This window comes from Apostichopus japonicus, chromosome 3 (genome assembly GCF_037975245.1).
Source record: "Apostichopus japonicus isolate 1M-3 chromosome 3, ASM3797524v1, whole genome shotgun sequence".
NCBI lineage: Eukaryota > Metazoa > Echinodermata > Holothuroidea > Aspidochirotida > Stichopodidae > Apostichopus > Apostichopus japonicus.
This window is the reverse complement of record NC_092563.1, coordinates 26,138,723-26,166,615: the sequence shown is the minus strand read 5'-3', so window position 1 is coordinate 26,166,615 and position 27,893 is coordinate 26,138,723. Positions and strand designations below refer to the sequence as shown.

The following is a 27,893-nucleotide window of genomic DNA, read 5'->3' as shown; positions in this document are numbered from 1 at the left end:
TGAATTCAGTTCTATGTCAAGTCATGTTTCAAAAATTTGTCAGTCAGCATCATACTCATTGTATCGTATTGGGAAAATTCGTAAGCTCTTAGATCGCACAAGCACAGAAAGATTAATTCATGCATTTGTTACATCGCACCTTGATTATTGTAATAGTTTATTATATGGAATTGAGCAACAGCAACTGGCACGTCTTCAATTGATTCAAAACTCGGCAGCACGCATGGTTACACGGAGCAGGAGGCACGAACACATCACACCCATATTGATTGACCTTCATTGGTTACCTGTCTCCGCAAGGATCGAATTTAAGTCTCTAGTCATAACTTTCAATATTATAAATGGCACTGCCCCTCACTATCTTGGCTCTCTGATCAGTCGTCAGGCTCTTCCAGAGCCCATGCAGATTGCAAATCGCACACGACAGAGGAACAGACATTCTATGGAGATACGACTAGAGCCTGGCAGATTCGCCCAAAAAAGCTTTGGCGCACGATCCTTTGCCTATTTTGCACCTGATCTATGGAATGCACTCCCCAATGACATCAGGGCAGCTCCATCATTAAATGCTTTTAAGGCACACCTTAAAACTCACCTTTTTCGAAAGTATTATTCTTTTTAAACCTCCAGTCATATTGATTGTGTTACCATCTTGCCATGTTTTGATTGTTTTATATTGAAATTTATTTTCTATTTTTGTTTTGATAGTCTTATTGTTGCTATTTCTTCGGCTGTAATAGTTTAGTATTTTAGTTTTATTGTATGCTGTCATATTTTATTGCTTTTGTCTTTAATTTCTGATTTTTTTTATTTATTTTTTTTATTTATTTTTTTTATTAATTATTGTTTGTTATTTATTTCTGTAATTCTTAGGATGCAATATTTTTAGATTGTATTATTTTTAAGCTGTAATACTTTTTAAGTTGTATTTTTTTATATATTTTTTTTTTATTTTTTTTTTTTTATGCGTTTCTGTGAAGCTGCTTTGAGATCATTCTTTTGATGTAAAGCGCTATATAAGAATAAATTATTATTATTATTATTAAAAAAATGTACAATTTAAAAAACATCTTTAATTTTACATTCCTTTTGCAATCGGGAATGAAAGATTATGGCGTTAGAATCCTGTAATGATTCTGCAGTCCTTAAAATTAATATTCAAGTATTAATTGTTATTCTGAATGTTAGTTATTCTTACATATATCCTACAACTAACTCTGGAACAAGTAACCGTTTGACAATGCCACTCTTTATGTACAGCAATGGCCCTTGTCGCAGGATGTTCACTCTCACAAATAAAGGAAGAAGGCACCAGCAATTATTCTGGAGTACCGAAGGCTTCAACCCAATCAAATTCAAAAGCAGAGACTTTGAATACAATCCTCTAGATGTGAAGTATCAGGTAACAACCATTTGTCTCGTACAGTATAATGTACATATCTATATCTGTCTGAGACCTGGCATATGTCATTGATGTAGATCGTGAATAAGCGTGGGCCAAGAATAGACCCCTGTGGTACTCCATATTTAATTTCTCAAGTCTCATAATTATGTTTTTGTATATATGTAAGCTGATGCGTTTTAGTAAGGAAGCTCTGCATCCATAATAGTGGAAAATTTAGAATAGTATCAGGTAGTGAACAATCATCTTCAAAGTAATTATTATTTTGAATTTGTGCATCATTAATCATAACACTTAATGAGAAAAAAGTACACAAACAGAGATCTATGCAAATATGTAGAAATACATACCCTGAGCAGAGCAAAAAATTTCCAGTGAAACATCTGCTTGTGAATACTGTACTAACACGAAATGAATTATAATAAAAGGATGATTGAGTTTCGTTCTTATTTTAAAGTCATTATTGAAATGTGTTTAATTTTCAAACGTTACCATTTCTGTGTTTGCAGAGAATGCCTCCGCCCAAACCTCCTCCAAGACCCGTTTTTGCCCTCACTCCATCAAGGTTTGAACTTGAAGCTGGCCAGAGTATTGATGTGGTCCTGGAAGGTGAATCGAATGAGTGAGTTTTAATCGTCTTTGCCTTGAGTTTCTAGTTATGTCACAGGTGCAGATCCTGGGGTGGGAGAGTAGTTAACAGCACAGCATAGTGTGTAGATCTAAATATAGATACCTCAGAATGCACCATTTCTCACCTTGACAAATTTACACCCCTAGAAGGTTTTCCAACAATCAAAGGGCCACACCCTACCCTTTATAAATCCTGAATCATAGGGAATATAGAACATGAAGTGGAATATATTTTTCTAATATCAAATTAATATATATATATAATTTATATTCTTTGGGTTAAACATTTTCTGATAAAGGCATTTAAGACACTTTACACTCCACTGAAGGAACCTTCGGAAATTAATGATAATAATTATAGCTACTTGTTTCGTGTTGCATTGTCTTAGTTTCTCTGCATTAGTTTCTCTCTTGTTTCATCATCAGGCCTAAGCAGGTAAAAGAGAGGATGCTATGTCATGCCATTATTGGCAGATCAAGTGGCAAGGAACGGATCATGAAAACTGATGTTACCATTGAGTTCATCAGTCCTGTGTTGGAATTCTCTGCAAGATCTCTCTTCTTTAGGGTGGACAAGGTAGTTTCTTCTAAAACCTTACTTGAAGCTATTTTAAATTTTTTATATAATATAATTTTTTATAGATAATTTTAAATTTTTAACCAGCTATAATTTTCACTCTGAATTGCCTCTAGCTTCTAATATTTCTCATTTGCCAGCTTCTTCAACTGGTGTTTGTCACATCCCTTTTTCCTTGCTTTTACTTGCAAAATACTTCTGGACAACAGCATTGAACAAAATGAATCAAAGGATCTGGTGTAATACCTAGCATGGCAGAGAGAATAGTTTGCATGCAAGGATATCCAGGCAGTCCTGATATGGTATTACAGAATAGGTGTTAACATGTATTAACTTTGGAATCCATTAAGTAGGGAGGTACGCTCAGGCTGGGTGACGGCAAGGTTGCCTAAAGATATGCAAAAAGTCATGAGTAATCAACAATAGTTTACAGGATAGAAATAATGTGGAATTATAATCTTGTATTGAAGCCAAATATCTTCCAACATTTTGTGATTTTCTAGTATCCTGATGATGTGCTGGAGAAGCAGGAAGACAATTTGACCATCAGGAATGTGTCATCTCTTCCACTCAACTGCTGGGTAGAGCTGGAACATCCTTTCAAAATCATCGATGAGCGAGGAGATGAAACTACTAGCATGGTGAGTTTGTGTTATCATTGTTATTTATGATTAGATATATGCCTTAATTTGTCATAGTTAACTGTATTCATTATTCAATAACTGATCTCAAAAGTATTGAGACTTCCATGATGATCAGTTACCATCATTTTGTGATGATAGTCAAAATATTGCAAACGTGAAACCTGATTAAAGCTGAATTCCAATTTTGGTTTGGTACTTCCATTTGATCGTAAACTATTTTATTGACTTCAAAGTTTCCATTACAACTTTTCCAGATCAAGTATAAGCCATTTCTGGAAATGTATGATTTTGAATACACAGCATCCTCTTTAAGATGTTGAAATTAATTTATTTCATGGTTTCTGTTTTTTATAAAAAAATGTTATCATCTGTACAGTACATTCCTCTTGGAATCAACCAGAGCCAAGAACTTCTCATCCAGTTTGACCCAGCCTACCAGGATGACTGTCATTCTAGAATCACTGAAAAGTTCTTGAGCGTGAAGTACAAAGAACATCCTCACTTGGTGAGAAAAGGGACTTTCAGTTAACAAGTTTGATATTTGAATATAATTTATGAAAAATATCTGCAGGCACCTTAAACATGTTATAATAATATATGTAAATTAACGAGAAAGTTAAGGGTACTTACTACATATATGGTGTTTTCAAATCTCATTGCCTTGGAGATATTTTTTAATATTTATATATCTTAACATACTGTAGCTTGTGAAGTCATGCTAAAGGTTAGATTTGTGGTCATTGTCTTGGGTTTTAATAATTCTAATACAATATCTTTCACTACCAAGGGAGATAATTGGGAATCTTTTCACATTTGATTAAAATTGTCTTTTCATGAAATCAGGGTCTTTTTCACAGATTTTATTGTCAGTGCATTTTATAGAAGGAATCTCATTAAGTGGTTGATATATATTTTTTATATAAAAAGAGAAACAACAAATTCAATTAGAGGGTCATATGTGTGTATCAATGTTCAAAATTAGAAAACTGTTATTTAAAGGTCTTCTTTTGTCATAAATATTCCTTCCGCAGGACTACGTTTCTTTGAAAGGAGAGGTTTATTTCCCTAACCTGACATTCGAGAAAAACATTGTTGACTTTGGCTGTATCCTGAATGACACAGAGGTCACCCGTTATGTTAACATCACCAATAACAGTCCAATGCCGGTCAAGTACAAGTGGTCTTTCCTGGCACCATCAGAACCTATTGTCATTTACCCACAGCCAATCCCTGACGAACTTTTCCTCGACCATGGTAAAGTTTTTTGTTCTAGTTTTGTTACCACACATTGTTTTCCCAGCCTATATGTTAGGTTATTCAAAGGTTATGCTCTAAACAGTTTTGTAGTAAGTTAAACCTTAATTATCTGAATCAGATATGTGAAGTGTTGGGAAGAGGGAGGTTCTCACCAAAATGCTGTATTTTAGGGATATTTGTCAAGAATATCAATTATAGGAATGGTAATTATACTTGGTTTTCTCTTAACTACCGACTGTACAGATTTGTGTATTTTCTTGTTATGTGTCCTATTTATGCTGAAGAGAGAAAAAACTGCCTGTATACTGCAAAACACATGTGTGGGTAAATGCAAACCATGTAAACATATTACTATCTGTAAGACAGCTATGCAGGTTTCACTTTAAGTGGCCTATTCATGCTGAGGAGAGAGACAGTGTGTATATACTACAAGAAACATGTGCATGTCATTGTAAGTAGGTTGAAGAGCCCGATGGCAGATTTTATTACAGACTTGTTTGAAGTAAGTGATACATTTACCCTCCAGATGATGGCGCTGTCACTGTAGCATTTGAGGAACCGGTACAGATGATTGAGGAGACAGAGGAGCAAGGGGATGATGAGGAAATTGAGGAGCAGAAAGCTGTCAGTCTAGAGACAGAGGATGATGACCAGCAGGAGAAACAGGATGAATCTAAAGTAAGCAGTTTGGTCATATGTAAACATATATACTAAATATATACTGTTGGGAGTGGTCTGATTCCATTGTTTCATTCTCAAAGCAATCTAATCCTCTAAAACTTGGCCTAAGTTTGGATATTATTGCAAGAATATGATATCTTGTAAAGCTGCTAATGCACAAGTGTTGGGTTGTATTCACATGTTGTTTCCACATTGTTTTTTTTTGAGGGATTTCATCAGCATTATTTTTATTCCAAATGTCTGTAAGGCAACAACAAACATATTGAAGTGTTTGACAGCATTGTTAAGTTCATTTTGGCTTGTGTTATATGCAGCCTGAAAATTTTGTTGACATGCATGTACCCTATGACTGTTGATAACTTGCTTACTCAGTTATACAGGATGAACAGAAACAGATAGGTAATAAATTTGATAGATTAAAGTTGTGCAGAGATTAAACTGTGGTGGGTATGTTTAATATATTTGGCAAGTATACACCCAAACATATTTTATGTTTGTTTCATTTGTTTGAAGTTTTGGACAAGTGTTTAATAGCAGATATGAAATAGCAAAGAACTCACGTTTTATTTGCTTTCAGGAAACACAATTGGAAATGACATCTCAGAGAGATCCAGCTGCAGTATCAGAAACCCATGGAGAAGTAGCTGCTGAAAGCATCAAAGAACCCCCTCTGAGCCTCCTGGAAGACCCAACTCTAGAAGATTTAACAGCCGGGTCAGAGGTCAAATCAGAAGTCAAGAGTAAGAAGTCTTCAAAGAAAAGTGGCAGAAGGTCTTCTGGGAAGAGCTCTAAACGATCGGGCAGCAAAGCAGAAGGGAAATCTCAGGTTGATGAAGGACAGAGTGATGACAATAAATTGGGAGATGAAACTAACACCGTGGATCAGGTACTTGTGCTTTTTATATTGTTACTCCTCACATGCAAGACAGAATTAAAGGGGATAGATTCTAGGCAAAATAAATGGAGCATCAATCAATTGATGTCAGCCATAATCAAATGTTTAGGATTTGAGATTTTCAAAGAAAAGGAATGAGCTGCATTGTTTGTTAGACAATATTGATCTCTTCATTTCATCTTGAATGTGTGGCTTGTGTGTGGTTTTCATATGTTGAGAGATCTACTCAAATTAACAATACAAAAAAATTACTTTCAAAATGGCTTGGAGTATTAGTTAATTATATATTCAGGTTTTTTTGTTTCCTTTTGCAAGAGGTTTGTCACTAACACACAGACTTCTGTTTGTTTTTGTCAATGTCATGTCAATATTGTCAATATTATAGTTCTGTAGTATAATCTTGAAAGCCCTTTTCAGCCCACGTATTTTTATGATCAGCAATAAACATGGAACTGTTTCTACAATTGTTTAATGTGTAGTGGCTCCAAATATATATTGTGTACACTATTTTGTTGATTGGATAAGGCAATTCCATTATTGTGTCTGGAATGTTGCGGATGCATGCCATAGCCAACCCTTGTCATCTGAAATGGTCTCTAACATCGTCATGATACAAGCTGAACGTTTAAATGAATGCTTACGAATGAATAAGTTTTGATTATTATTATTTGTGTGGTTTAACATGTTAAAGATGATTCTACATTCACAAGTTACTCTTAATGTTGCAGATTCTTGACGACGATGTTGCCAAATCTCAAGGCATTGGTCAGGATGGGGATCATCAGAGTATGGCCAGTGGATTATTCTTTCGTCCTCATAGTGCAGCCAGACGGAAAAAGGCCAAGATCAACTATATCCAGGCCATAACTGAGCCTACGGTTGTTGGCATTGAAGAGGTAAGTCGCCAACTTTTAACCAAAAACTAGCGTTTGCAATCACCATGGAAGCAAACCATAATAACAAGATGAAGTTAGTGGAAGAGTTTGTATGATATTTTAATGGTGTAAAATTCTCCTGACTGTTGTGTTTACCACAATTTTTAAGTTTAAAAAATGCAAAAGATATTGACAGAATCAAGACGGTCAGGCAGTGTAGACACAATGGATAACACACTATAAAAGACTATTGTATGAATTACTGTTACACTTACCACACACTTATAGTTGGCCTAACCAAACAGGCTATATTGGACAGTTTAACTCTCATTCAGTGATTCCTCTCTTTTGATTGGTTCTAATCATTTCTCACATAAATCTCTAGGTCTTTGACATACTTCCACTCTATGGGTCTCTAATGCCTGGAGAATCAGATACTGTGACCTTCACTTTCTATGGCCATACAGAGATTGGCTCAGAGGCTAAAGCTCTGTGTCATGTTGAAGGAGGGCCATGCTATGAGATCCACCTAAGTGGAGAGGCTTCAGTGGTACAGTACGAGTTTGACAGTACATTCATCGATTATGGCAAACAGGTAAGCTAGAAATGATAAGATAAGAAAAGACATAGGATATAGAGGAACAGTGTTATTTGTGGCATGTATGTATGTATGTATGCCCACCAGTAATTATCATATCAGCATTAATTGTACATATTATTGTACAATAAAAGTTAATTTGACTAAATGATTATTATATCTAACAGCACTAACTTTTTCCCAATGGTGGTACAATAAAACCGGATTGAATTCACTACATAATATTAATATGTGTGGTAAGAAGCCATGTACATGGCAGTGTGAGTCAGATTACATACCAGCATACATGGACAACTTTACGTTGTAGGCAAGAAAATGGCGTAAAATAGAGAAGTACGAAGGGAAAAGGTTAGCATGGAATGGGTTTGTTGGTTGGGGATGATATTAAGAGATTTATAGCTTCAACATATCAAAATCTAAACGTCAGTGCTAGTAATGTAGATGACTACATAGCAGACAATATAAAGCACAGCATGACATTAATGTTGTTTCAAAAGTTATTTGTAGGGTACATTTTGTAATTAACTAGCATCCTACATGTTCTATACAGCACTAAATGGATGCTAAATTAAGAATCAGTGATTGAATGTATATCTGAGGGCGTTGTGGTCAAGTTTTTAAGGCAGTGGACTTGTGATCTAAGGATTACAGGTTCGAGCCCTGGCCAGATCATTGCGTTGTGTCCTTGGCAAGGCACTTTATCTCCATTGCCTCCCTTCACCCAAGTGTATAAATGGGGATATGCGAGGTGACTTGTAAATATAGTTGCATGCGCCTGTTTGTGGCTGCACCCAGGGGACACGTGGCTGTGGTGCACTGTGGTACCCCAGGATAGATTTGAATTGTGCACACTTTGGTGTGTAGGTGTTACAAGTTACCAATGACCAGGGTTAAGTACAGCGTGGCGAGAATTTATTGTACGTTGCGCTATATAAGAACTGAGAATTATTATTATTATGATCTATTTTGATCTGCTGCTGTAAGATTCATTACTAATCAAGTGACAGTATTTGCATGCTTCATGCCTATATACATGTCATAGCCCACTACCATCTTCATCCTTAGATGTTTGATAGTGTATCAGAGGCAGAGATTACTCTCACCAACACTGGTAAAGTAGGATTTGATTTCACCACCCTCAACATGGACCCAAGCACCAGCAGAAACCTCCCGCCCGGGGTACCTGTGGTGATCCCACACACTGGACACATTGATGCTGGTAAAGAGCAGAAGTTGCAAATTAAGTTCTTGCCTGGTGTACCAGAAAAGTTTCACAAGAGTTTTGAGGTAGGATATCCAAATTTATCTATTTATTATATGTATAATTATTATATTTATCTACTTATTATGTGATTATCTCAATTGCATTAGTAATCCTTATTCCCACGAGCAAAGAAAGTGAATGGGTACAAGTATGATTGGTTCATTACACCTTACTGCATCTCAACTCGTTTCATATCTGGATCCAAAGAGACTTTCATTTTGATTAATCAATTTGATTGGAATTGTGTCAAATTTGTAAGTCAACACATATTTGGTTATGATTAGGCATTTTTGAGGCTAACTTATAACTTTCGGTACAAATGATATGAAAATATGTAGTGATTTCAAAACTGAGTGAATGATTGAATAAAGTGAATTTAACTGTCTTCAGTATGAACATTGCCTTTTTGTCTTTCTTCTCATCATTTGAATCACACCACAAATTGTTTACAATATATGAAAAAAATGAATATGTTTCACTTATTTTCACTTGATTTACCTTCCATACAGATTCAAGTGGCCCATTTTGTACCAGACTCAATAAGCATCAGTGGGGAGGGTGTCTTCCCTAGAATTTCGCTGGATTTGCCTCGACACGGAGACGATGAAGGCTTGTATGACTCCTTGATGAAAGAGGCGAAAGAAATATTGGAGAGAGACACCCAGAAGAAGAATGTGCAGGTCGCCATGAGTGGAACCCTTGCTGGCACTCCGCTTCCTAGAGACCATTCTCATGAAGATGCCAAATCAATGGTCTCTCTGCAGGTAAGAGAGATAGAGAGAGAGGAAGTTGAGAAAGGAAAGATACCTCAAGATATTCATGATAGATTGAATGATTTGCTATAAATTGGAACAGTTAATGTCAGTAGAGAATTTTAAATTCCTTAGCACCTATTCACAGTATAGGTTGTTTTTATTTGAACTCAGAACGTCAGTCACATGTATCGTTGAAGCTTTGTAATTCAAAGAAAATATCGAAATATTTGTCATAATATAAAAATTTAACCCAACAGGTTGTTGTCGGTAGAAGGAAGTTCCAGGTAGTTTTAAATAAGGTGGAAAATGTTATGTTTCTTCATCTTGCAAAGCAAAGTATTGTATGTTTAGATTTTGTATATGATATCCATTGGAAAGTAGACTTTTAGGTAATACACAAACAATGTGCTGTGCCTGAATGTTACAAAGAACATTACAATGGAATTGAATTTGGTGTACATCAGTGTTTTCACATCCATTTTTGTGTGAGTCTTGACTTGCATACATTTTTGTTTGTTTTAGAATGAATTTCCATCGGAACTTGGATTACAAATGGAGGTGGAAAGGTTGCTCATTAAGGAATTTGCTGTTGAGATGCACCAGAGGTCCAACCAACTTAGATTAATATCCGGAGACGTTAAAGCCAGTCAGGATCTCTCTACGTCCTTCAGATCTGCTCTTATGGCAAATATACAGACCTCTGGTAAAAAGAAACTTGTCAAACAGAAGTAAGTATGGATTACTGGATGTCTCCAACCAGTAGAAACCCATTTACAACTTTCATATATAATCAAGCGCTGGATATGATTTGTCATTATTATTAGTTGCTTTAAATGTATCAGTGTTTTGTTGTGATTGTGATACTTGGGTGATACTATAATATCTCAGTCACCTAGATCAAAGAGATCCATAGAGTCAAAATGTATTAATATAAGGTATACCTATTTACAATGAACAATTGAAATATTTATATAAATCTTTGAGAGGAAAGGTTTAATGTTATACCATCCATATCCATATCAACTGAACCTAAAGCATCTGAAGTCTTGTCCAAGTATACTTATTACAGAAATATTAAACTAGTTCAGCTGTAAGGTTGGCATGCTATTATTATTTCTTATGCATTATTATTATATCTTCCCTGTTTTCTGAAAGCAACATAGTAGTCTCATACCTAAAGCATCTGAAGTCTTGTCCAAGTATACTTATTACAGACATATTAAACTAGTTTAGCTGTAAGGTTGGCATGCTATTATTATTTCTTATGCATTATTATTATATCTTCCCTGTTTTCTGAAAGCAACATAGTAGTCTCATACCTAAAGCATCTGAAGTCTTGTCCAAGCATAATTATTACAGACATATTAAACTAGTTTAGCTGTAAGGTTGGCATGCTATTATTATTTCTTATGCATTATTATTATATCTTCCCTGTTTTCTGAAAGCAACATAGTAGTCTCATACCTAAAGCATCTGAAGTCTTGTCCAAGCATAATTATTACAGATATATTAAACTAGTTCAGCTGTAAGGTTGGCATGACTATTACTTCATTTCTTATTCATCAGGGCACGCCTACCAGACTACAGTCTGGACTTTGGCTACGTGGTACTTGGCACTGTGAGAACTCACATCGTCAGAGCCACCAATACTGGTTACTTTCCAGTCTCCTTCTCAGCTGATAGACAGGCCCTCACTGCAAGCGGATTTCATGTCGAATTAGATCGGGTGAAACAACTACCTGGCTTCCCCGATCATGAGACTGTTGACTTTAGGGTCAGTTTTGACCCAAGGGGTGCAAATGTTGGCCTTGGAGAGGTTGTTGCTCGTGTACCCATTAATGTAAGTATAAGTCATGGAGCAGATGAAAATAAAATAAGACCAATTTTGTTGGTAAATGGAGCCAGGGCATGTTTTGGTGGCATTCACCAAGCAATACACTCTTATTATGAGATTTATCAGTGTTGGAAAGGTTGAAAGAAAAATATGATTTTGTTTGTAATGTGTATATATCATGAAGCTGTACTACATTAAATATGATTAATAACAAAGATGATTATATGGAATTCCATTCTATGGTTATTAATATGGAACTGGACAAACAAAGAGACACCATTCCTAAAGTCATCCTTTACTCACAGGGATCATATATCATTTTCAGTAATAAGAAAGGATAACAGAGTACAGATAGTGCTATCATTCTGCTGCTTAGTGAGGATCTTTTCTCATCTCTATTAATGTAGTAAGTGGTCTTTTCCTGATCTTTTTCTTAGATCATAAACGGACCTTGTGTCTTTCTGAGACTGAGAGCTAATGTGACCATGCCAGACATGCAAGTTTCAACTGATCTGTTAGAGTTTGGACCTGTCCAGTGCGGTCAGTGCAAGGTAGTCACCATCCAGTTGTTCAATCACAACAAAGTCAAATGTGAATGGACCTCCCTGCCCACGGAAAAGGAAAAAAGACTGGTAAGATTTAACTTGCATTTTTGGTTTGCTCTGGTGTGTGAGGTTAAAGGTGACTTATTAATTGAACTATATGTGTTAGGGAAAGAGGTGAGGGACAGTCATTACACCACAAGAGTTAGGTAATAAATTCGATCTAATCAAAATCTCCAATTGAAAATAATTTGATATCACTGGCAATAGTTAAAATAATTGGATGGAATAAGAGCAGGAAGACACAGACCATGGGATAGCTGCCTTCTAGCTGAACTACACTGTTTAGCAGCTAGCCACTACCTGGATTAAATGTCTAGTTTATAGTATTGGAAACAGCCCTCTTTTATATCTAAGATGCAATAGGATAGTTGAATATCCTCTATCCAGTATAAATTTTTCCTTTAAAGTGTTAAAAATTGTGTTAAAAACAGGCAGAGTGTATAAGAATGATACAAGATTTACAAACATTCTTTTCTTAGCATTTTTCATATTGATGTAATCAAATGTCGGCTTTTACTTTTTACGTGTAGGAGATGGAAAAACTTCTGAAGGTAAATATTTGAACGGACTCTCCACCCATCACAGTCTTATCACCTGCCTTTTCTAGTTCAAAATTAACCACCATTTATATCTTTTCATTTTAGCACTGTCACAGAATTGTTTTTTCTTATTCATCGTCGGTTTGTTTGCTTTTACATCCAGATTACAGCTTCAGATATAGTTACACAATCCTTACTTTCATCTCTCACTTTCTCTGTCTTACCTAGTTTAATACTGCTAACTAAGACACGATACACTTCACCTCATTTGCTGTCTTGTCAGCCACGATGTTTCCTTTATGAAAGGAGGTTTAATTATAAGAGTGTCGGTCAGATCTTTGTCTGCCTTTGACTCACCATTTCCATTTTTAGATCATTCTTTGACACCTTGATTAATCCACAGTTCTAAATGTGAGAGTTTTTCGTACTTTCTTGAGTGCCATTAAATTTGGTTAGAAGGATCGAGAGGTAGGTCTGATCCAAGGACAACCATGTTCCAGGCCCCCTTTTGTGCACTCTTCATTGTTCCTTAAAAGTATATTATGAAAATAAGAATGCCGCACTCTTATTTATCCCAAGTGTTCGTGGGATTTTATCTAAAGATTTACACAATAATAATAATATTCAGCTATTATTTTTACGACGCTTAAGGGCTCATGGATTATAAATTAAACGTCATATTAATCTTAATAACAAAGATGAAGTGGAGCTCAAAGTATCCAACCGTTGTCACATCTCAGATTGAAACCACTTTTACGAGACTCTTTGCATTGACATTTCACGATCTGTTTCACTAAATATCTGTTAATGTGTACACAGTGATAGAATTGCTAAACAAATGTTAGTGAATGTTGTTAGCTGTCCTAGGAAATAGCCACAGTGGCTAAATCACTCTCCCTTCTTCAAATTCTTTTACTTCCACAGATTGACAAGCACATGCCTCTTCATCTCCGTCGCAAACTTAGACCAGACAGACCTCGACCCAAGAATTTTGAAATGCTACCCTTCAGTGGTTCTCTGTTACCAGGACAACGAGTGAACGTCCAAGTCAAGTTTATGCCAACTGAAGAGGTCAGTCGAGTGTTATCTGCAGTGGGTGTTGGAGAAGCATACATATTGCCTGGCAATCTCAGTGTGCTCAGATAAGTCTGCCCTCCCCCTCCCCCTGTGCCCTCCCCTCCCCTTCCCACTCCCCTCTCCCCTCCCCCTCCCCTTGATTAATCTGTATGGTACTAGGTCATGTGAGAGTTGTGTATTCTTAAGAGACATGTGATCACCTTCAAATATTAAATAACTTCATGCCGAGTTCTTTTCCTTCAGTTCATCATATATGAAGGACTTATTGATCAAGTACAGTCTTATCAAGCTATGACTGCATTCCTGTATCTCAGAGATATAAATCTTTGCATTGCTGCAGACAGTCAGTATCTATACAGTAGCTGCTGTTGGTATGAGTATTTCCTCCAGAAGAAAAAAATAGTTGCTATGGGGGTGGGGTGGGTCGGTGGGTGGGTGATACGTGTTGGGTTGTTGTGTGGGTGGATATAAGTGTTACTGTTTTCTTGTATTGTTCTCTCTATTTTCTTATGGGAGCGCTCTACTAGACAAGCCCTCTGGGATTTTTGAAGTGCTTCCTTTCACAATTTTCCCTGTTGTTGATATGTTTTGTCACTTAGTTAACTTCTCTGTATTTATATTGTGAAGAAACAAATGAAATGAAAGATAATAATTATAAAGTAGACACAATTGTTCTAAGAATCCTATTGGGGAGGGTTAGTGGGGTTTGTATCCTAGATTCTGAGCAGTTACATTTTAACACAGTCTATTTAGATGACGTCTTCTACTTGATTTCTCCTAACCAGTTCTGTTTCCTCTCTGTAGGCATTTCTGTTTTTCAGGTCCATACGTCATCATTCATCATAATCATGTTGCATATTTCTTGAAATATTGCAACCGTTAATTTTGATCTGCTTTTTCAGAAATGTTACCAGGACAGAGTAGTGCTGAGGATCGCTCAGAGCAGTCAGCGTTTGACGATCGTGACACAAGGCCAAGGCCTGGAGCCACAGTTAGAGTTTACCAAAACTTTACTAGAGTTTGGACCCATATTACCTCACAGTGATGGTGATGAGGTGGATGTCATTGTCAAGAATCCCTGCTCTTTCCCTATCGAGTTCTACTCATTAGAGTTTGACAAGCAGTACCTACAAGAGGAAAAAGTAAGTAAAATATCGAATTCCTTCAATTTTTTTTGTCTTGTCTTCTCTTCATGTTGCAACTTCATTGCTCAGTTAATCACAGTTCAACTATTATTTATGCTTTTATTGACTCTAGGTAGAATCATTTGATTCGCACACACATTCAAAGGATAAATTGTTTGTTCGTTCTTACGTAGATGTTGCGTCTCATGAAAGGCTATGATGAACAGGGAACTCTTCTCCTTCCTCCGCGTAACCCTAGCGATAAACTCCCTAAAGAGATAGTTGATTTCTTTGAGGAGCAAAAGAGGAAGCTTGAGGAGGAAGAGGAGGAGAAGGCAAAGTTAGAGGCAGAGGCTGAAGCAGCTGCTGCTCTTGCTGCTCAACAAGTCGAAGGTCAGTTTAAGTAGAATTGATGATTCGTTATGATTTTGTGTTTCAATTTAACCGTTTGGTCAAAGTTTTGGAAAACAGTACCTTAGAAAGCTACACCCAAAGTGATCTTATTGTGTTAACAAGGTAAACCTGGTAGTTTCTCATTCCATTTTGAAATTTTTAGCCATGACAGTAGTCCATACAAGAACTATTTTAGGTGTTCTAATAGTGTGTTGATTTATTTCTGTATTGATTGAAATGATTAACCATCAGTTTGATTAGCATGGGCAAGAAAAAACAAAATTTCAAAAACTGTATGGCAATATTCTCAAAATGAAATGTTTATGTCTTACAATGCACAATTATGTATAGCACACTATTCAAGAAAGACTGAAAACACATTGTTGAAGGGTGTTTTTAATTGCTGGGTTGCTTGTTATAAAAGTTTGGATTGACCATCGGTCGTCATTTGGTTAACTGGCTTTTGCTGTCTCCATGTTTTAATATCTTTCTCTCTTTGGTTAGATACTTGAATGATTTACTGGATAATTTCTTCCCATTTTTTCCATCAGAAGGTCAAAGTGAAGGTAAGGAGGAAGGAGATGCGGGAGGTGATGTGACAGCTCCAAAGGAAGCAGAGACAGAGAAGTCAAAGAGAGGAGGAGGAGACAAGGGAACAGATAAGGAAAGGATTCAGAAAACACCATCAGTCAAGAGTGAAGATGTAAAAGATGACAATGGTAAAAATTCAAACAATGGATGATTTTTATTATAGCATCATCTGAAAATGCTTTGTCTCTTTCCCTCTCATCCCCTTACCCTGAATTTCTTTTCTTGTAAATCTACTTATCTTTTTTCCTTGCATTATCCAATGGGAAATTCATTTGTGTGAAGTGTTATCTAGCCTCAGGGCAAGTTATTTGGTATTTTTTATTGTTCCCTGCTAGAATATTCTTTGTCAGTTGTATGTAATGGTTGATGTTTACAGAACCTGTTGTGTTATAAGGGATATATTGGCAAAGAAGTATGTAAAGATGTGTATGAAAGCTGTACTATGAATTCGTTTGCATAATGTAGTTATATTTTGATTGCTTGCAGACAAGAAGGATTCAGCATCCAGTCTTGGAGTTGGTGATCTGGAAATCACACCAGTGTCAGCAGCTATTGCCAGGCACCTTGGAATTGATTTGTCGACCGAAGGGAAGGCTGCCATGCGTAGACGGGGTGTAGGAATTGTAGTTCATGGTGCACCTCTGGCTGGTAAGAAAGTTTATTCCCACTAAAATCAGAGCAAACATAAGGTAGTGAAATTTGAGAGGTTTCGATGAGGTTGAGAATGGAGAGATTAAAAATTGCTTCTTAAAAGTTAACGTAAAGAAGAAACAAAGCTATAACCTGTAACTGTCTCCACAGTTACATGTTCAAATAAAACTTTATGGCTTTGATACCATTGTCTTTTTCCGTTGAAGATACATCACAGGTTCAGTCATTTAAAGAAGATGATATGGAAAAGATTTGGTTGTTTTATCTATTGTATTTTTGTACTATTTGAGAATCTGAACTTTGAGAAGTTTTGATGCTGGGAGTTACTGTATACAGTGTTAGTGTATATGCAGTAACCTTATACAGTGTTACCGTATGTGAAGTTACAGTATACAGTGTTACTGTACAGGAAGTGACCATATACAGTGCAACTGTACATGCAGTTACCATATACAGTGTTACGGTATATGAAGTTACTGTATACAGTATTACTGTATGTGAAGTTACCTATACAGTGTTACTGTATATGAAGTTACCATATACAGTATTACTGTATGTGAAGTTACCATATACAATGTTAATGTATATGCAGTGACCGTATACAGTGTTAGTGTATATGAAGTTACCATATACAGTGTTGCTTTATGTGTAGTTACCGTATACAGTGTTGCTTTATGTGTAGTTACCGTATACAGTATTACTGTATATGAAGTTATTGTATACAGTGTTGCTTTATGTGTAGTTACCGTATACAGTGTTGCTTTATGTGTAGTTACCGTATACAGTGTTGCTTTATGTGTAGTTACCGTATACAGTGTTGCGTTATGTGAAGTTACCCTGTATATGAAGTTATTGTATACAGTGTTATTGTTTATGCAGTAACTGTATACAGTGTTCTGTGATGATGATCATGCTGCCCTTTAAAATGTTTGCTGAAGACCTTATTTCTGAATGCAATTGTCTTTATTCCAAATGTTACCTGAAATGTGTACTTGATGTGGTTTTTTTGCCTTTAATTATTGCCATTATTTGTTATCAAACAGGTAAAACGAGTACAGCCATTGGTCTAGCCAAGTACTATGAGGCTGCTCTATTGACGGTAGACAGCATCATCTTGGAAGCCATCTCCAGCGGTAATACTCCTGCAGGGCTTAGAGCAAGAGAGCTTTGTTCTCTGGCTGCTAAAGCCCAGCTTGCTAGAGAAGGTGAAGGCAGTGAGACTCACACTGCTGGGGCTGGAGGATTGAGTGTAGAAGCTGTTACTGCTCATTCACAGGGACAGGCAGGAGGATCAGGTAAATATGTCGTCTGTACTGTCAACTTCAGTCAGTGTTAATATGCGAGACTCATCATCTATTCATCTATATAAGCACAACCAGTACTGACTCTCTCCACAGTAAGCTGTGTAGATACTGTTCCTTGTTCCCCTGAATATTCTTCAAGCAGATTTCTGTTGTTTAAATTCCTTGATGTATTTAGTTTTAATTAAACAAACCATTATTTCTTCTTTCCTCTGAAGGCTCCATCAGTGTTGCAGGTGGAGGAGGTGGAGCTCATTCAGTGATCAGTAACAGAAAGACCAGCACCATCTCTGGCAACAAACCAGACGACCAGCAACCTCCCAAACCATCCGATAAGAAGGACAGGAAGGATAAGAAGATGGATAGCGATAACCAGACCCTGATGTCTGGAAGTCCTCCTCCTGTTGCCCCCATCGCCAGACGGCTCAGCGTCAGTGCCAGCGTTGCCGGAGATGAGGGTCTAATGAGTTGTTTGCTACCAGAGGATCTACTGGTTGAAATACTAGCTGAGAGACTCCAGGTAAGTCTCTGCCATGACATATGACCATAACAGATAATTACAGTTTGTGTTGGTGGTGGATTAGGAAAATATATGGGTACTTATATGATGACTAATGTTATATTTGCATATACTGACTTCTCCCAAACACTTTATCTCTTGTTAAGTACATAGAAACTGATAAGGTAAAGAGGTTTGGCATATCCTTCTTTTACATATAGAGGGGAAACTGTCACTACATGGTATGACTAAAGTATCTAATATGTTGCACCTTTTTTGCAGAGAGGGTGGAACAGCAAACATTACATTACATTGCACTCATTACATGGGTAAATGTATTACATAGTGAAGTCTACTTTGTAATTATGCCAGGGGAAGATGCAACCACTGTACAAAAGGAGAAATCTTGTCTCTGCATTAACTGACTTAAAGCATTAAAGTTTTTTTACCTTTCGTCTCTTCAGCTGAACGATTGTCACAGAGGTGTAGTGTTTGATGGATTGGAGACGCTCTTTAGCCCAAACCAGTCCACGACAGCTAGAGCCATTCTGAAGTCTCTAAATAACAGAAAGTACATTTACTTTGTTACCCTCAAGTTGGAGCAGGGTGTTCTGCAAGCTAGGGAACAGAAACAACAAGAAGAAAGAGGTGAATATATTAAACTGTGCAAACCATTGTTAAAATATTCATTAGAACAGCTGGTTGAGTTAGATGCTTATTTCTGTTATGACAGAAGAACACCTGAAGACTGTTTACCTCTGGTAAAATTGTTATCAGTTAGCAGATTGTGTGCTGTAATGTCCTCTAAAGAAAAGGAAGGGATGTCACATGACATGATGATGGTGGTGATGGTGGTGGTGGCAATGGTGAGGGTGATGGTGATGATGGTGGTAGTGATGAGGATTGTGGTGGTGATTGTGGTGGTGGTGAGGATGGAGGTGATGATGGTAATAATGGTGATGATGGTGGTGGTGGTCATGATGTTGGTGGTGTAATGGTGGAGATGATGGTGGTGATGGCGATGGCGATGGTGATGGTAGTGGTGGTGGTGGTGGTGATGATGGTGGTCTTCGGGAACTGTTGAATGCCTGAGACAAAACTATCAGTTATTGCAAAGTTTGGTTTGCTCTCCAAACATTGAAATATGATATGGACTTTTTATCAGTACCTCTCTACTTAAGAACACTAGTCATAATAGGAAAATAGTCTACCTTATAGGTACAGATATTGTAGTTGTGTCTTGACTTTATGGTTGTCAAATTCCAAATAACCTTAGCAAAGTTTGAGGAATACTCAAATTTAAAAGACAAGTTTTGTTGTTGTGAAACAGCTATTTTGACTTATCATCAAGTTTTACCCTATGTCAGTAAAATGAGTAATAAAAACAATAGTTGTAATTTGACTAGAGGTAATGGCTTGCATGCTCATTTCTCGCATCCACACACAGAACGAATAGGGAAAGAAATTGAAGAGGCAGAGAGAATTCGTCTGGAGGAGATGTCAGAGGATGAGTACGATGCCCTCACTGATGGAGAGAAAGCAGCCGTGGATCAAAAACGACTTAAAACAAAGAAGGAAAGAATGATGAAAAAGTAAGATTCTAAAACATCAGCATATCATTAACAGTGTCAGGGAACTTCTTGGTTGAACCTGACACATTTTTCAACCTGAGACCAGCTGAGACTTGTGTCAATACATGACAAATATAAGTCCACAACATTTAATCTGTGATAGTAGTGGATTGCATATTCAGACATTTAGGTACCATGCAAGATCATGAAAACATAAATTGACAGAGAGTTAGTAGCTAAAACATGCAACATGCAGGCTATGAAAGTAACTATATGTGTTGGCTGTAACAACACAGATGAACAGAATAAAGTTAACCTGCAATTCCAAGAAGGGAGGGGGCGGGGTGTTATCCCCCTTGTCTGAATTATGGTGACATTGGAAGTTAACTGTGAACATAATTTTGCTCATAGTGGGATAAATAAGCCCGCTTCATTCCATACCTTTTACCTATGTTTCTATGCGCTGCTATTCAGTAGTACTGTTGATATACTTACAGATACGTATCTCCCTGGCTTTCTCTTGTGAGAAATTTGACATTCACCACTGGGGAATGCTCTGCAATTTCAACATAAGAGATGATTAAAAAAAAAACCTTTTGATATAGTTAAATAGCATCAAAATATAAGTTCATATTGTAAAGTACTCTCTCTTTGTTACAACAGGGAGATGGAGGAGAGGCTGGAAAGAGAAAGAAAGGAAAGAGAGCTAGCTGCTCTTCTGGAGGAGAAGAAACTGGAAGATGACAAGTGAGTTGTTTGTAGATATGAATGATTGTCTAGACTGACCACTCTCTACTTCCCTACAGCTAACCTTGCACACTCTCGGATTCCTTGAACATTCTTCTTTCAATTCGTAATTTATGGTGATATAACATGCATTGTAGTAAATTTGTATCTCCGAGCCATCACTGAACAACAGCTATATTGTTTAATTTATGTGGGACAATTTGGTTTTTTTGGTCTGCTGGTCTGTATTAAGGATTCTATTATGAAAAGAGATAATTGCACAGAATTGTAGAAATTGCAAAAATTTGCATCCACAGGTTGGTTGTATAGTGTACTAAGTTTAAAGGGTGTGTAGTGTTAAAGGCATAGTGTCTTGATCAGACCTATTTATTATAGAAAGAAAGATATATTATGATGTCATGATTGCGTCTGGCTACCCTTGTATTTGTCTTTATATTATTTAGGAACAAGAAGAAGAAGGGTAGCAAGCAGGGTGACAAAGAGGCCTCTGTGAAGGGAGCACCAGCCAAGAAAAGTCAAGACGGAGGACGTATGGGTGCTGGTCCTAGCCAAGCAGGACCCAAGAAGGCTCCTACAGATGGAAAACATGAAGCTCCCCCAACCACCTCTGATCAGGGTCTAAAAGTAGCTCAGTCTGTGATGACAGAGAGACCAGAGTCTCATGGAACAGCAGGCAGTGAACAGAAGGATACAGAGGACACAGGAAAGTGAGTAGATATTCCTCGATGTAAACTATCTCTGTCCAGGAAGCCGAGGGCTGTATTTGTACATGTCCTTGTTGATGAGTTCAAAAAGGCATGTGAAATGTGGTTATAGACCTAGTGAGGCTGCAAGGAGGCAGAAAATGGGGAGGTGGGGGGGGGGAACATATTTGAGTAGTAATCAGTAATTCACTGTGGAAGGCATAATAAACCTTATCAGTCTTTTGGTTATGCAAGAAAAGTTTAGAAAAAGATTTTCATGTTTATAGTGTACGCTTGAACCTCCAAGACTTTCGTTAATAGTATATGTTCTGAACATAGTCTCATATTCATGTATACAGTAGTTAGTGCTTTCATCAAAGAAAATCCTTGGTTCTGTTATCACTTATTGCTTGGATTAATTCAGTTTATTAGGTAGAACTTGGCCATCAATGGGTCAAACTTTCATGAATGGCTTTTCTTTTGGTGTTATGTTTTCTAAGTAGTCTTGAATTGAAGTAATATTCCCTTTTATTTTATTTTTTTTGTTCTTTATATTTTAGAAAAAAGAAGAAAGAGAAGTGTCGACCAATTTCTCAGGAGATGATTCCTTGCTTAGAGTTAGAGAGGGAACCATTGACCGAAGAGGAGATAGAGCTGAATAATCGATTCAGATCCTTTGAACACTGCATGAAAGAAATTGACAGGCTCTTGAAGAGATGGAACAGAACTACTGGTAAGATGTGGATGAGAATCTCTTAGCTTCGTTAGTATTAATTAGTTGATGTTTTTGAAAGATTATTTCTTTGTTATAAGTTTAATAAACTCTAGGTTTTTATGTTTTACTAGACTCTAAAAACTAAGTATCTTCCTAACAGGAGTCATATAGTTACCAAAAAAAAAAAATGTTACTGCTTATTAATTGCTGATTTCAAATTCTGTTCATCGGGCCGTTTGTCAAGTCTTAAACCAGATGTGTTGTGAGAAGGAAATTCACATGGTATCAATCATTTATTGTTTGTTATATTAATGCCACAGTAGGGAATTGTTGTTCCAAACTTCAATACCTGAATATGCAGTATAACCTGTTAGTGTCCTTAGCTGGTATATGTTAGGCATTTCTCTACAATAATATGGTTCATCGTTCATATTGAAAGATATATCTGGTATTCTGATAAATAAAGAGACTGTTCTCACCTCTATTGACATGTGATGGATCATGCCTGTAAGGTGTCCTGCTACATGTATGTGTGTATGTATTTTAGATCCTCCTGCAAGCAGGAACTTGCGAAGAAGCCTCTTTGGCTTATCAAAGCCGCAAGCTGACCAAAGTCAGTCTCTTAGATTCATATTTAACGTCCATGATTATGAATGTTAATTGTCAACAACTCTGTAACTGGACGACAAACATTAATCTGGGAGTGACTCGAACCGGGGACGTTATGATTGAAAGGCACCGGCGTTAACCACTGAGCTAACACTCCAAGTTATTACATTGAAGTAATAATTATTACATTGAAGTAATAATTATTACATTGAAGTAATAATTATTACATTGAAGTAATAATTATTACATTGAAGTAATAATTATTACATTGAAATAATTATTACATTGAAGTAATAATTATTTCATTGAAGTAATAATTATTTCATTGAAGTAATAATTTTACAAGAAGGTCTTCTTCCCATCAGACTCAATTTTGTCAACTAAAAAATATAGTTTGTAAATGATCACAGTAAGCTGATGGAACTAACTGACTGATTTGACTTTTTCACAGGTCAAATGGTGACTGATCCTAATGGTGAGGATGGTGACTTGGATGACACTCCAGCCCACCCCCCATCAGGAAGGAAGGCCAAGACCAAAGCAGAAAAAGAGAAAGAAAAGGAAAAAGAAAGAGAGAGGGAGAGACTGGAAAAGGAACGGCTAGAAAGAGAGAAGGTAGGGATTAGCAGTTTGATATTAGAAACCAACAAATTAACAATTTGCGCCTTAATTGATGTCTTTCTGAAAATACCTGTAAAGTAAAAATTGTATCTTACTCTTAATTATATTATTATTATTGAAACTAGTAAGCAAATATGTCATGTAGTATTAGTGGTCTCTTCACCACAGGCCTGAAATTTGATAAATTTCACGCATAGATCATCAAGGCCATCGAGAACTAGCTGTACTGACTGTGTATTGGTACGTATCAGCATCGTTGAAAGGCAACAAGGCCATAATTACTGAAGGTACAGTGGCCAAGGCTGTTATATATTGCCCTTCAGTACATCTGTTGAAGTGTTTTGTTTGTTGTTTTTAATCCTGTGCAGGCTGTTGCTGAATCAGGAGACAAAGAAGGTGATGGAGAGAAGGAAGGAGAGCAGAAGAGAGATGAGGTTGGAATCCCTCACATCATCATGGATGCCAGCGAAGTAGAGCCCGAGATGGTGGACAAGATCATGGATACAGAGATAATGCCTGCATCTGAAGAGGTAGGTATGGACCAAACAGACCACCAGACAGTCAGATATCTATTGATGTGAATATAACTGCACAAAATCCTCTCTTCATGTGCTTTAATATCTTTGAAGTTAATTTCCACTGTCTACAATTATAGTATTACTTTCAAAATATTTCAAATATGGTTAGAAGAAACCTTTCTTTGTTGAAAGGTAAATTGTTTCCACATTTTTCAGTGATATATAGCTCATGCCATGGAGGTTTAAGTAGAATGGGATCAATTTAATGCTCAAATAGAGCATGAAATAAGCACAAAGAAGCAGCCCTTCCCCCTCCCCTCCCCCTCCCCCTCCCAATCCCCATCCCAAAAAATTAAAATAATAATCATTTGTCTAGTTTACACTGGATTGAGACACTAGTCTAGGTAGCAATGTGCCCATTATTACTTTTGGTCAGCGAAAGATGTGTAATTCAAACCAAATGATTGGGCATAGCTAATAACAGACTTCATTACTCAAAATCAATGATAGTAGTTTTGTTGTAATGTTGTCTGTATATTTCAGAGGTGTCAGTATATTTTATAGGTGAATTTTGAACTTTATTGACAGTTATTGTGTTTCTTGTCACTTCAGGTATTGACAGGTCTTGGTTTAGGCCCATCTGGACCACCAATACCACCAGATGCTCTCTTCTCAGTGATTCCTTACCCTGTCAAGAGAAAGCCACCGATAGGATCAGAGTCTACCAGCCATTATACCTTTGTGGCTTCCTCAGCAGACGATCCGTAAGTAATGAATGCATGGCCGGTACTCTCAGTATTACACACAACTTCACTAGAAAGCCTTGCTTAAAGTACAACTTAAGAGGTTGTTGTTGTTGTTCAGCTGTTTTTATTATTTACAGGTGGACTAATTCCATTTAGGAAGGTGCTGGTTTGGTGTGGGTGGGGGGGCAGAGGGGGCATGAGGGGGGATGATATCAGAATCTTGACAAACATATGACAAGTGGATAACGAAGTAGTTACTCATGTGTCAAACTACATACTCTCAGTATCACACACAACTTCACTAGAAAGCCTTGCTTAAAGTACAACTTAAGAGGTTGTTGTTGTTGTTCAGCTGTTATTATTTACAGGTGGACTTATTCCATTTAGGAAGGTGCTGGTTTGGTGTGGGGGAGGGTGGCAGAGGGGCAATGAGTGGGATGAGGTCAAAATCTTGACAAACATATGACAAGTGAATAACAAAGTAGTTACTCATGTGTCAAACAATATTTTTTAGCCTTTTTTCCCCTCCTCTTTTCAGGAACATTGGACAAGATGAGAAACTCAAGGAGATAGATCCTGATTTGGAAGCTACCACACCTGATAAGGGCAAGGTAAGTCCTTTACCCCTGAGCAATTACTGAACTTTTGCAGGTTTTCTCCACAGACAACTGGGTTATTCATGGGTAATTGTTTAAATGGGAGGGTTCTTTATCTAGGAGCATGTATGTTCAAAATCAGGTCTGATCGAGAACATTTACTGTATTATCAATAGGTTGTCCTTGTTTATAATTGACAATTGAAGACGTTGAAAATATATCGCCACAAATGTTTTTTTAATAATCATTTTATTCTGATTAGGATGATAGTGCCACCCCCTCTGGAAAGGGGAAAGGGAAGGACAAGCTACGTACAGGTGCCGAGAGTACCGGTTCCAGGAAGAGGTCTGCCAAGGGAAACAGAGGTCGTAAGAGTTCCCTCAGTGTTACTTCGCCTCCACCAGGACACACCACCCCAGGTTCAGACTATGATAACCAGAGCAGCACTACTGGTGAACTCTCCATCATTCAGGAACCAAAAAATCCAAAGTAAGCCTTTTAACTCCAAGGGAGCAGACTCTCTTGAGATAGACATTTATATTGTGATTGTCATGTATGAAATCCAGCAGTGTTGTATGATAGACTTGAAATGTGGAGGAATCATGGAAAATGTGTTAAGCATTGCATGCAGTGTATTCTTTCATTGCCATGTTACTATTTAGGAGAGTGTGCTCATAGCTATATTGAGAGGGAAAAAACTGTCCCATAGTATGTTCAGAGCTCATAATGTAACAATCATGTGTTTAATGAACAAAGATTCAGAGATGCCATTTAGAGCAGGGACATTTCTCCTTTGTGCAGTATAATTAATATAGCAAGTTAGGATAGCTTATTCATTGTATTGTTTGCAGAGGTTGACAACCCTGAGCAATATAATCATGTAACTATTAGAATTGTTTAATTGATTTGTGTTCCATCATTGCTAGCATGATTTGTTACAAATTATGCAAGTCTCCATTTTTGTGCTCTACTTATAGGTTAACTATATTTAGATGGACAGTTGAGCCACAGGGTGAGGTGGCCCTTCGTCTCTGCTTTGCATCCGATGACCTCGGTCAGTTCGACCAGACATTAAACTTTGAAATAGTTGGAACCAGGAGGAGGTACCAGCTGTTCTGTCGTGGGGTGTGCTCATTCCCTTACATCAGCAGGGAACCAAGGTAATGTTGGAGGTTTATAACTACAGCATCTTTTGTTTATTCTAGCTGTGGGGATAGGACAGACGCATGTGGAATAGCCTACCTGTTAGCATTAGGAGTTCTCGTTCTTTGTCCATTTTCAAGAAAGCTTTGAAAACTTATCTATATTCTAAGATTTAGCTTTCTTTTTGTAAAGCGCTATGATCTCGATGTAGCACCGCTTTTAAGTGTCTAATATGTATGCATGTATGTATGTAAGTAACTGTGTCAAACACACCTTTATAGGTGTTCTTGATATATGACATGACAGCTGTCATTGTGCTGTAACTTAATTAATAACCTGGGTCTGTACACAAATCAATAGTCACTCCCACAACATATGAATATTCATGAATACCTAAAGAAATGCTTAAGAGTGTGTGCACCGTAATTGCAGTTTAAGATGAAAGGAAGAGAATAGAAGTACAGGTGATGTGAGTAGGTAGATAACCAAACAGTGTCATTTAAAACTTGTGAAGGAGACTATATCAAAGTCCAGTGAGTTATATTTCTTCTGCTTATTGCTGATAATCATTAGTGCAGAATCTGTCTGGATGAAGAATTTTTTATTGATTTATATAATATATTTATATAATAGATGTAGATTCAATGTCACATATACTGAAAATCCATAGTTATTAGTATGTTTTAAACTTGATTGTATTAACAAAGATTCTGATAGCAGAAAGACGACATTTTCTGTTTCCATAGCCATATTGATTTTCGTGGATGTAGTACTATAAAAGACCATTTTGAAGGACTACCCAATGTTTCTTGTGTTTTGTTAGCTCCACTATGTTTGTACATCTAGCTAATATTAATTTAACCTGTACGGTTTTTATTGGACAGGATTGTCTTTCCTCATCGTAAAAAGTGTCAGAGGTCAGATGAAATTGTCCACAAGAAATACCTTCTGAACTCCGAGTTGCTCCAGATGGGACCACTCCTAGCAGGGAAACCGAGGGACAGGTACAAGGAAGGGAAATACCCGGAGAATATGGAAAAGATGACCATCAAGAATACATCACCCTTAGAAGCAGAGATCTCTTTCTGCTTCCAGCAGGACAGTAATGCCACGACATTCCTCTTGGACCCACCAACTATGACCATGAAGCCAGGAGAATCACAGGTACCTTAGTGATGTCATCAAGGTTCATTGTTGTTATTGTTATTATACATTTATGTTGGGGTTGTTTCTGTAAGTACTGTGTTATAGAAACAAGTCAAGTGTAGTACCTGGATAATAATCCCAAAAATCTCAACCTGGAGGTTCTATGATCCTTCTTACATATGTCTAATAGTGTGTCATCACTGACATGCACTTGTTGGCCCTTGCCTGGTAGTATGTTAAGAGAGCAGTAACTGCTGGCTGTCCAGGAATCATATTTTTCCTACCTGTTTAGTCTTCATCCTACTTTGCATTGAAATATCTACCTTTTTCTCAAAATTTTGCTCTGTGACATTCAAACTTCAAAATGCAGAGAAAGGTGTGAGAGTGTGCATGCCACCTGTGTGGGTATGAAAGGAATTGTTCGGTTACATGACTGTTTTTTGTTCTACTATTGTCTGAAATTTGTCCTTTTGTTCTGCTACTTTTGTACTACATTTTCATTCCTAAAGTTGTTTTACTTTTTCATAAGGGTGAGCTGTATGGCTTACAACTGTTCAGTGCACATATATTATATATGGACATAGAGCAGATCAAGGCCCCTTGGTC

The 27,893-nt window shown here is 37.1% G+C and overlaps 1 protein-coding gene across 4 annotated transcripts in view; it reads left to right on the top strand.

The window, feature by feature from the left end:
• LOC139965633 (hydrocephalus-inducing protein homolog) overlaps window positions 1–27,893 on the top strand; it is a 75,679-nt gene that overhangs the window by 20,311 nt on the left and 27,475 nt on the right. For 3 of the 4 annotated variants that reach the window (XM_071968207.1, XM_071968203.1, XM_071968204.1), the window contains exons 19-53: window positions 1,261–1,402; window positions 1,912–2,024; window positions 2,459–2,609; window positions 3,113–3,250; window positions 3,630–3,758; window positions 4,285–4,507; window positions 5,037–5,188; window positions 5,769–6,077; window positions 6,815–6,982; window positions 7,347–7,556; window positions 8,625–8,846; window positions 9,333–9,587; window positions 10,101–10,306; window positions 11,145–11,418; window positions 11,850–12,044; window positions 12,548–12,568; window positions 13,481–13,627; window positions 14,536–14,775; window positions 14,952–15,150; window positions 15,702–15,869; window positions 16,228–16,389; window positions 17,436–17,687; window positions 17,912–18,213; window positions 18,657–18,840; window positions 19,640–19,784; window positions 20,427–20,510; window positions 20,954–21,217; window positions 21,754–21,926; window positions 22,969–23,132; window positions 23,507–23,668; window positions 24,269–24,420; window positions 24,941–25,013; window positions 25,261–25,487; window positions 25,976–26,158; window positions 27,026–27,305. In XM_071968207.1, coding sequence (XP_071824308.1) covers window positions 1,261–1,402; window positions 1,912–2,024; window positions 2,459–2,609; window positions 3,113–3,250; window positions 3,630–3,758; window positions 4,285–4,507; window positions 5,037–5,188; window positions 5,769–6,077; window positions 6,815–6,982; window positions 7,347–7,556; window positions 8,625–8,846; window positions 9,333–9,587; window positions 10,101–10,306; window positions 11,145–11,418; window positions 11,850–12,044; window positions 12,548–12,568; window positions 13,481–13,627; window positions 14,536–14,775; window positions 14,952–15,150; window positions 15,702–15,869; window positions 16,228–16,389; window positions 17,436–17,687; window positions 17,912–18,213; window positions 18,657–18,840; window positions 19,640–19,784; window positions 20,427–20,510; window positions 20,954–21,217; window positions 21,754–21,926; window positions 22,969–23,132; window positions 23,507–23,668; window positions 24,269–24,420; window positions 24,941–25,013; window positions 25,261–25,487; window positions 25,976–26,158; window positions 27,026–27,305 — 6,469 coding nt within the window. The remainder of the gene's footprint in view (window positions 1–1,260; window positions 1,403–1,911; window positions 2,025–2,458; window positions 2,610–3,112; window positions 3,251–3,629; window positions 3,759–4,284; window positions 4,508–5,036; window positions 5,189–5,768; window positions 6,078–6,814; window positions 6,983–7,346; window positions 7,557–8,624; window positions 8,847–9,332; window positions 9,588–10,100; window positions 10,307–11,144; window positions 11,419–11,849; window positions 12,045–12,547; window positions 12,569–13,480; window positions 13,628–14,535; window positions 14,776–14,951; window positions 15,151–15,701; window positions 15,870–16,227; window positions 16,390–17,435; window positions 17,688–17,911; window positions 18,214–18,656; window positions 18,841–19,639; window positions 19,785–20,426; window positions 20,511–20,953; window positions 21,218–21,753; window positions 21,927–22,968; window positions 23,133–23,506; window positions 23,669–24,268; window positions 24,421–24,940; window positions 25,014–25,260; window positions 25,488–25,975; window positions 26,159–27,025; window positions 27,306–27,893) is intronic. The other variant, XM_071968205.1, reaches the window with a different exon arrangement.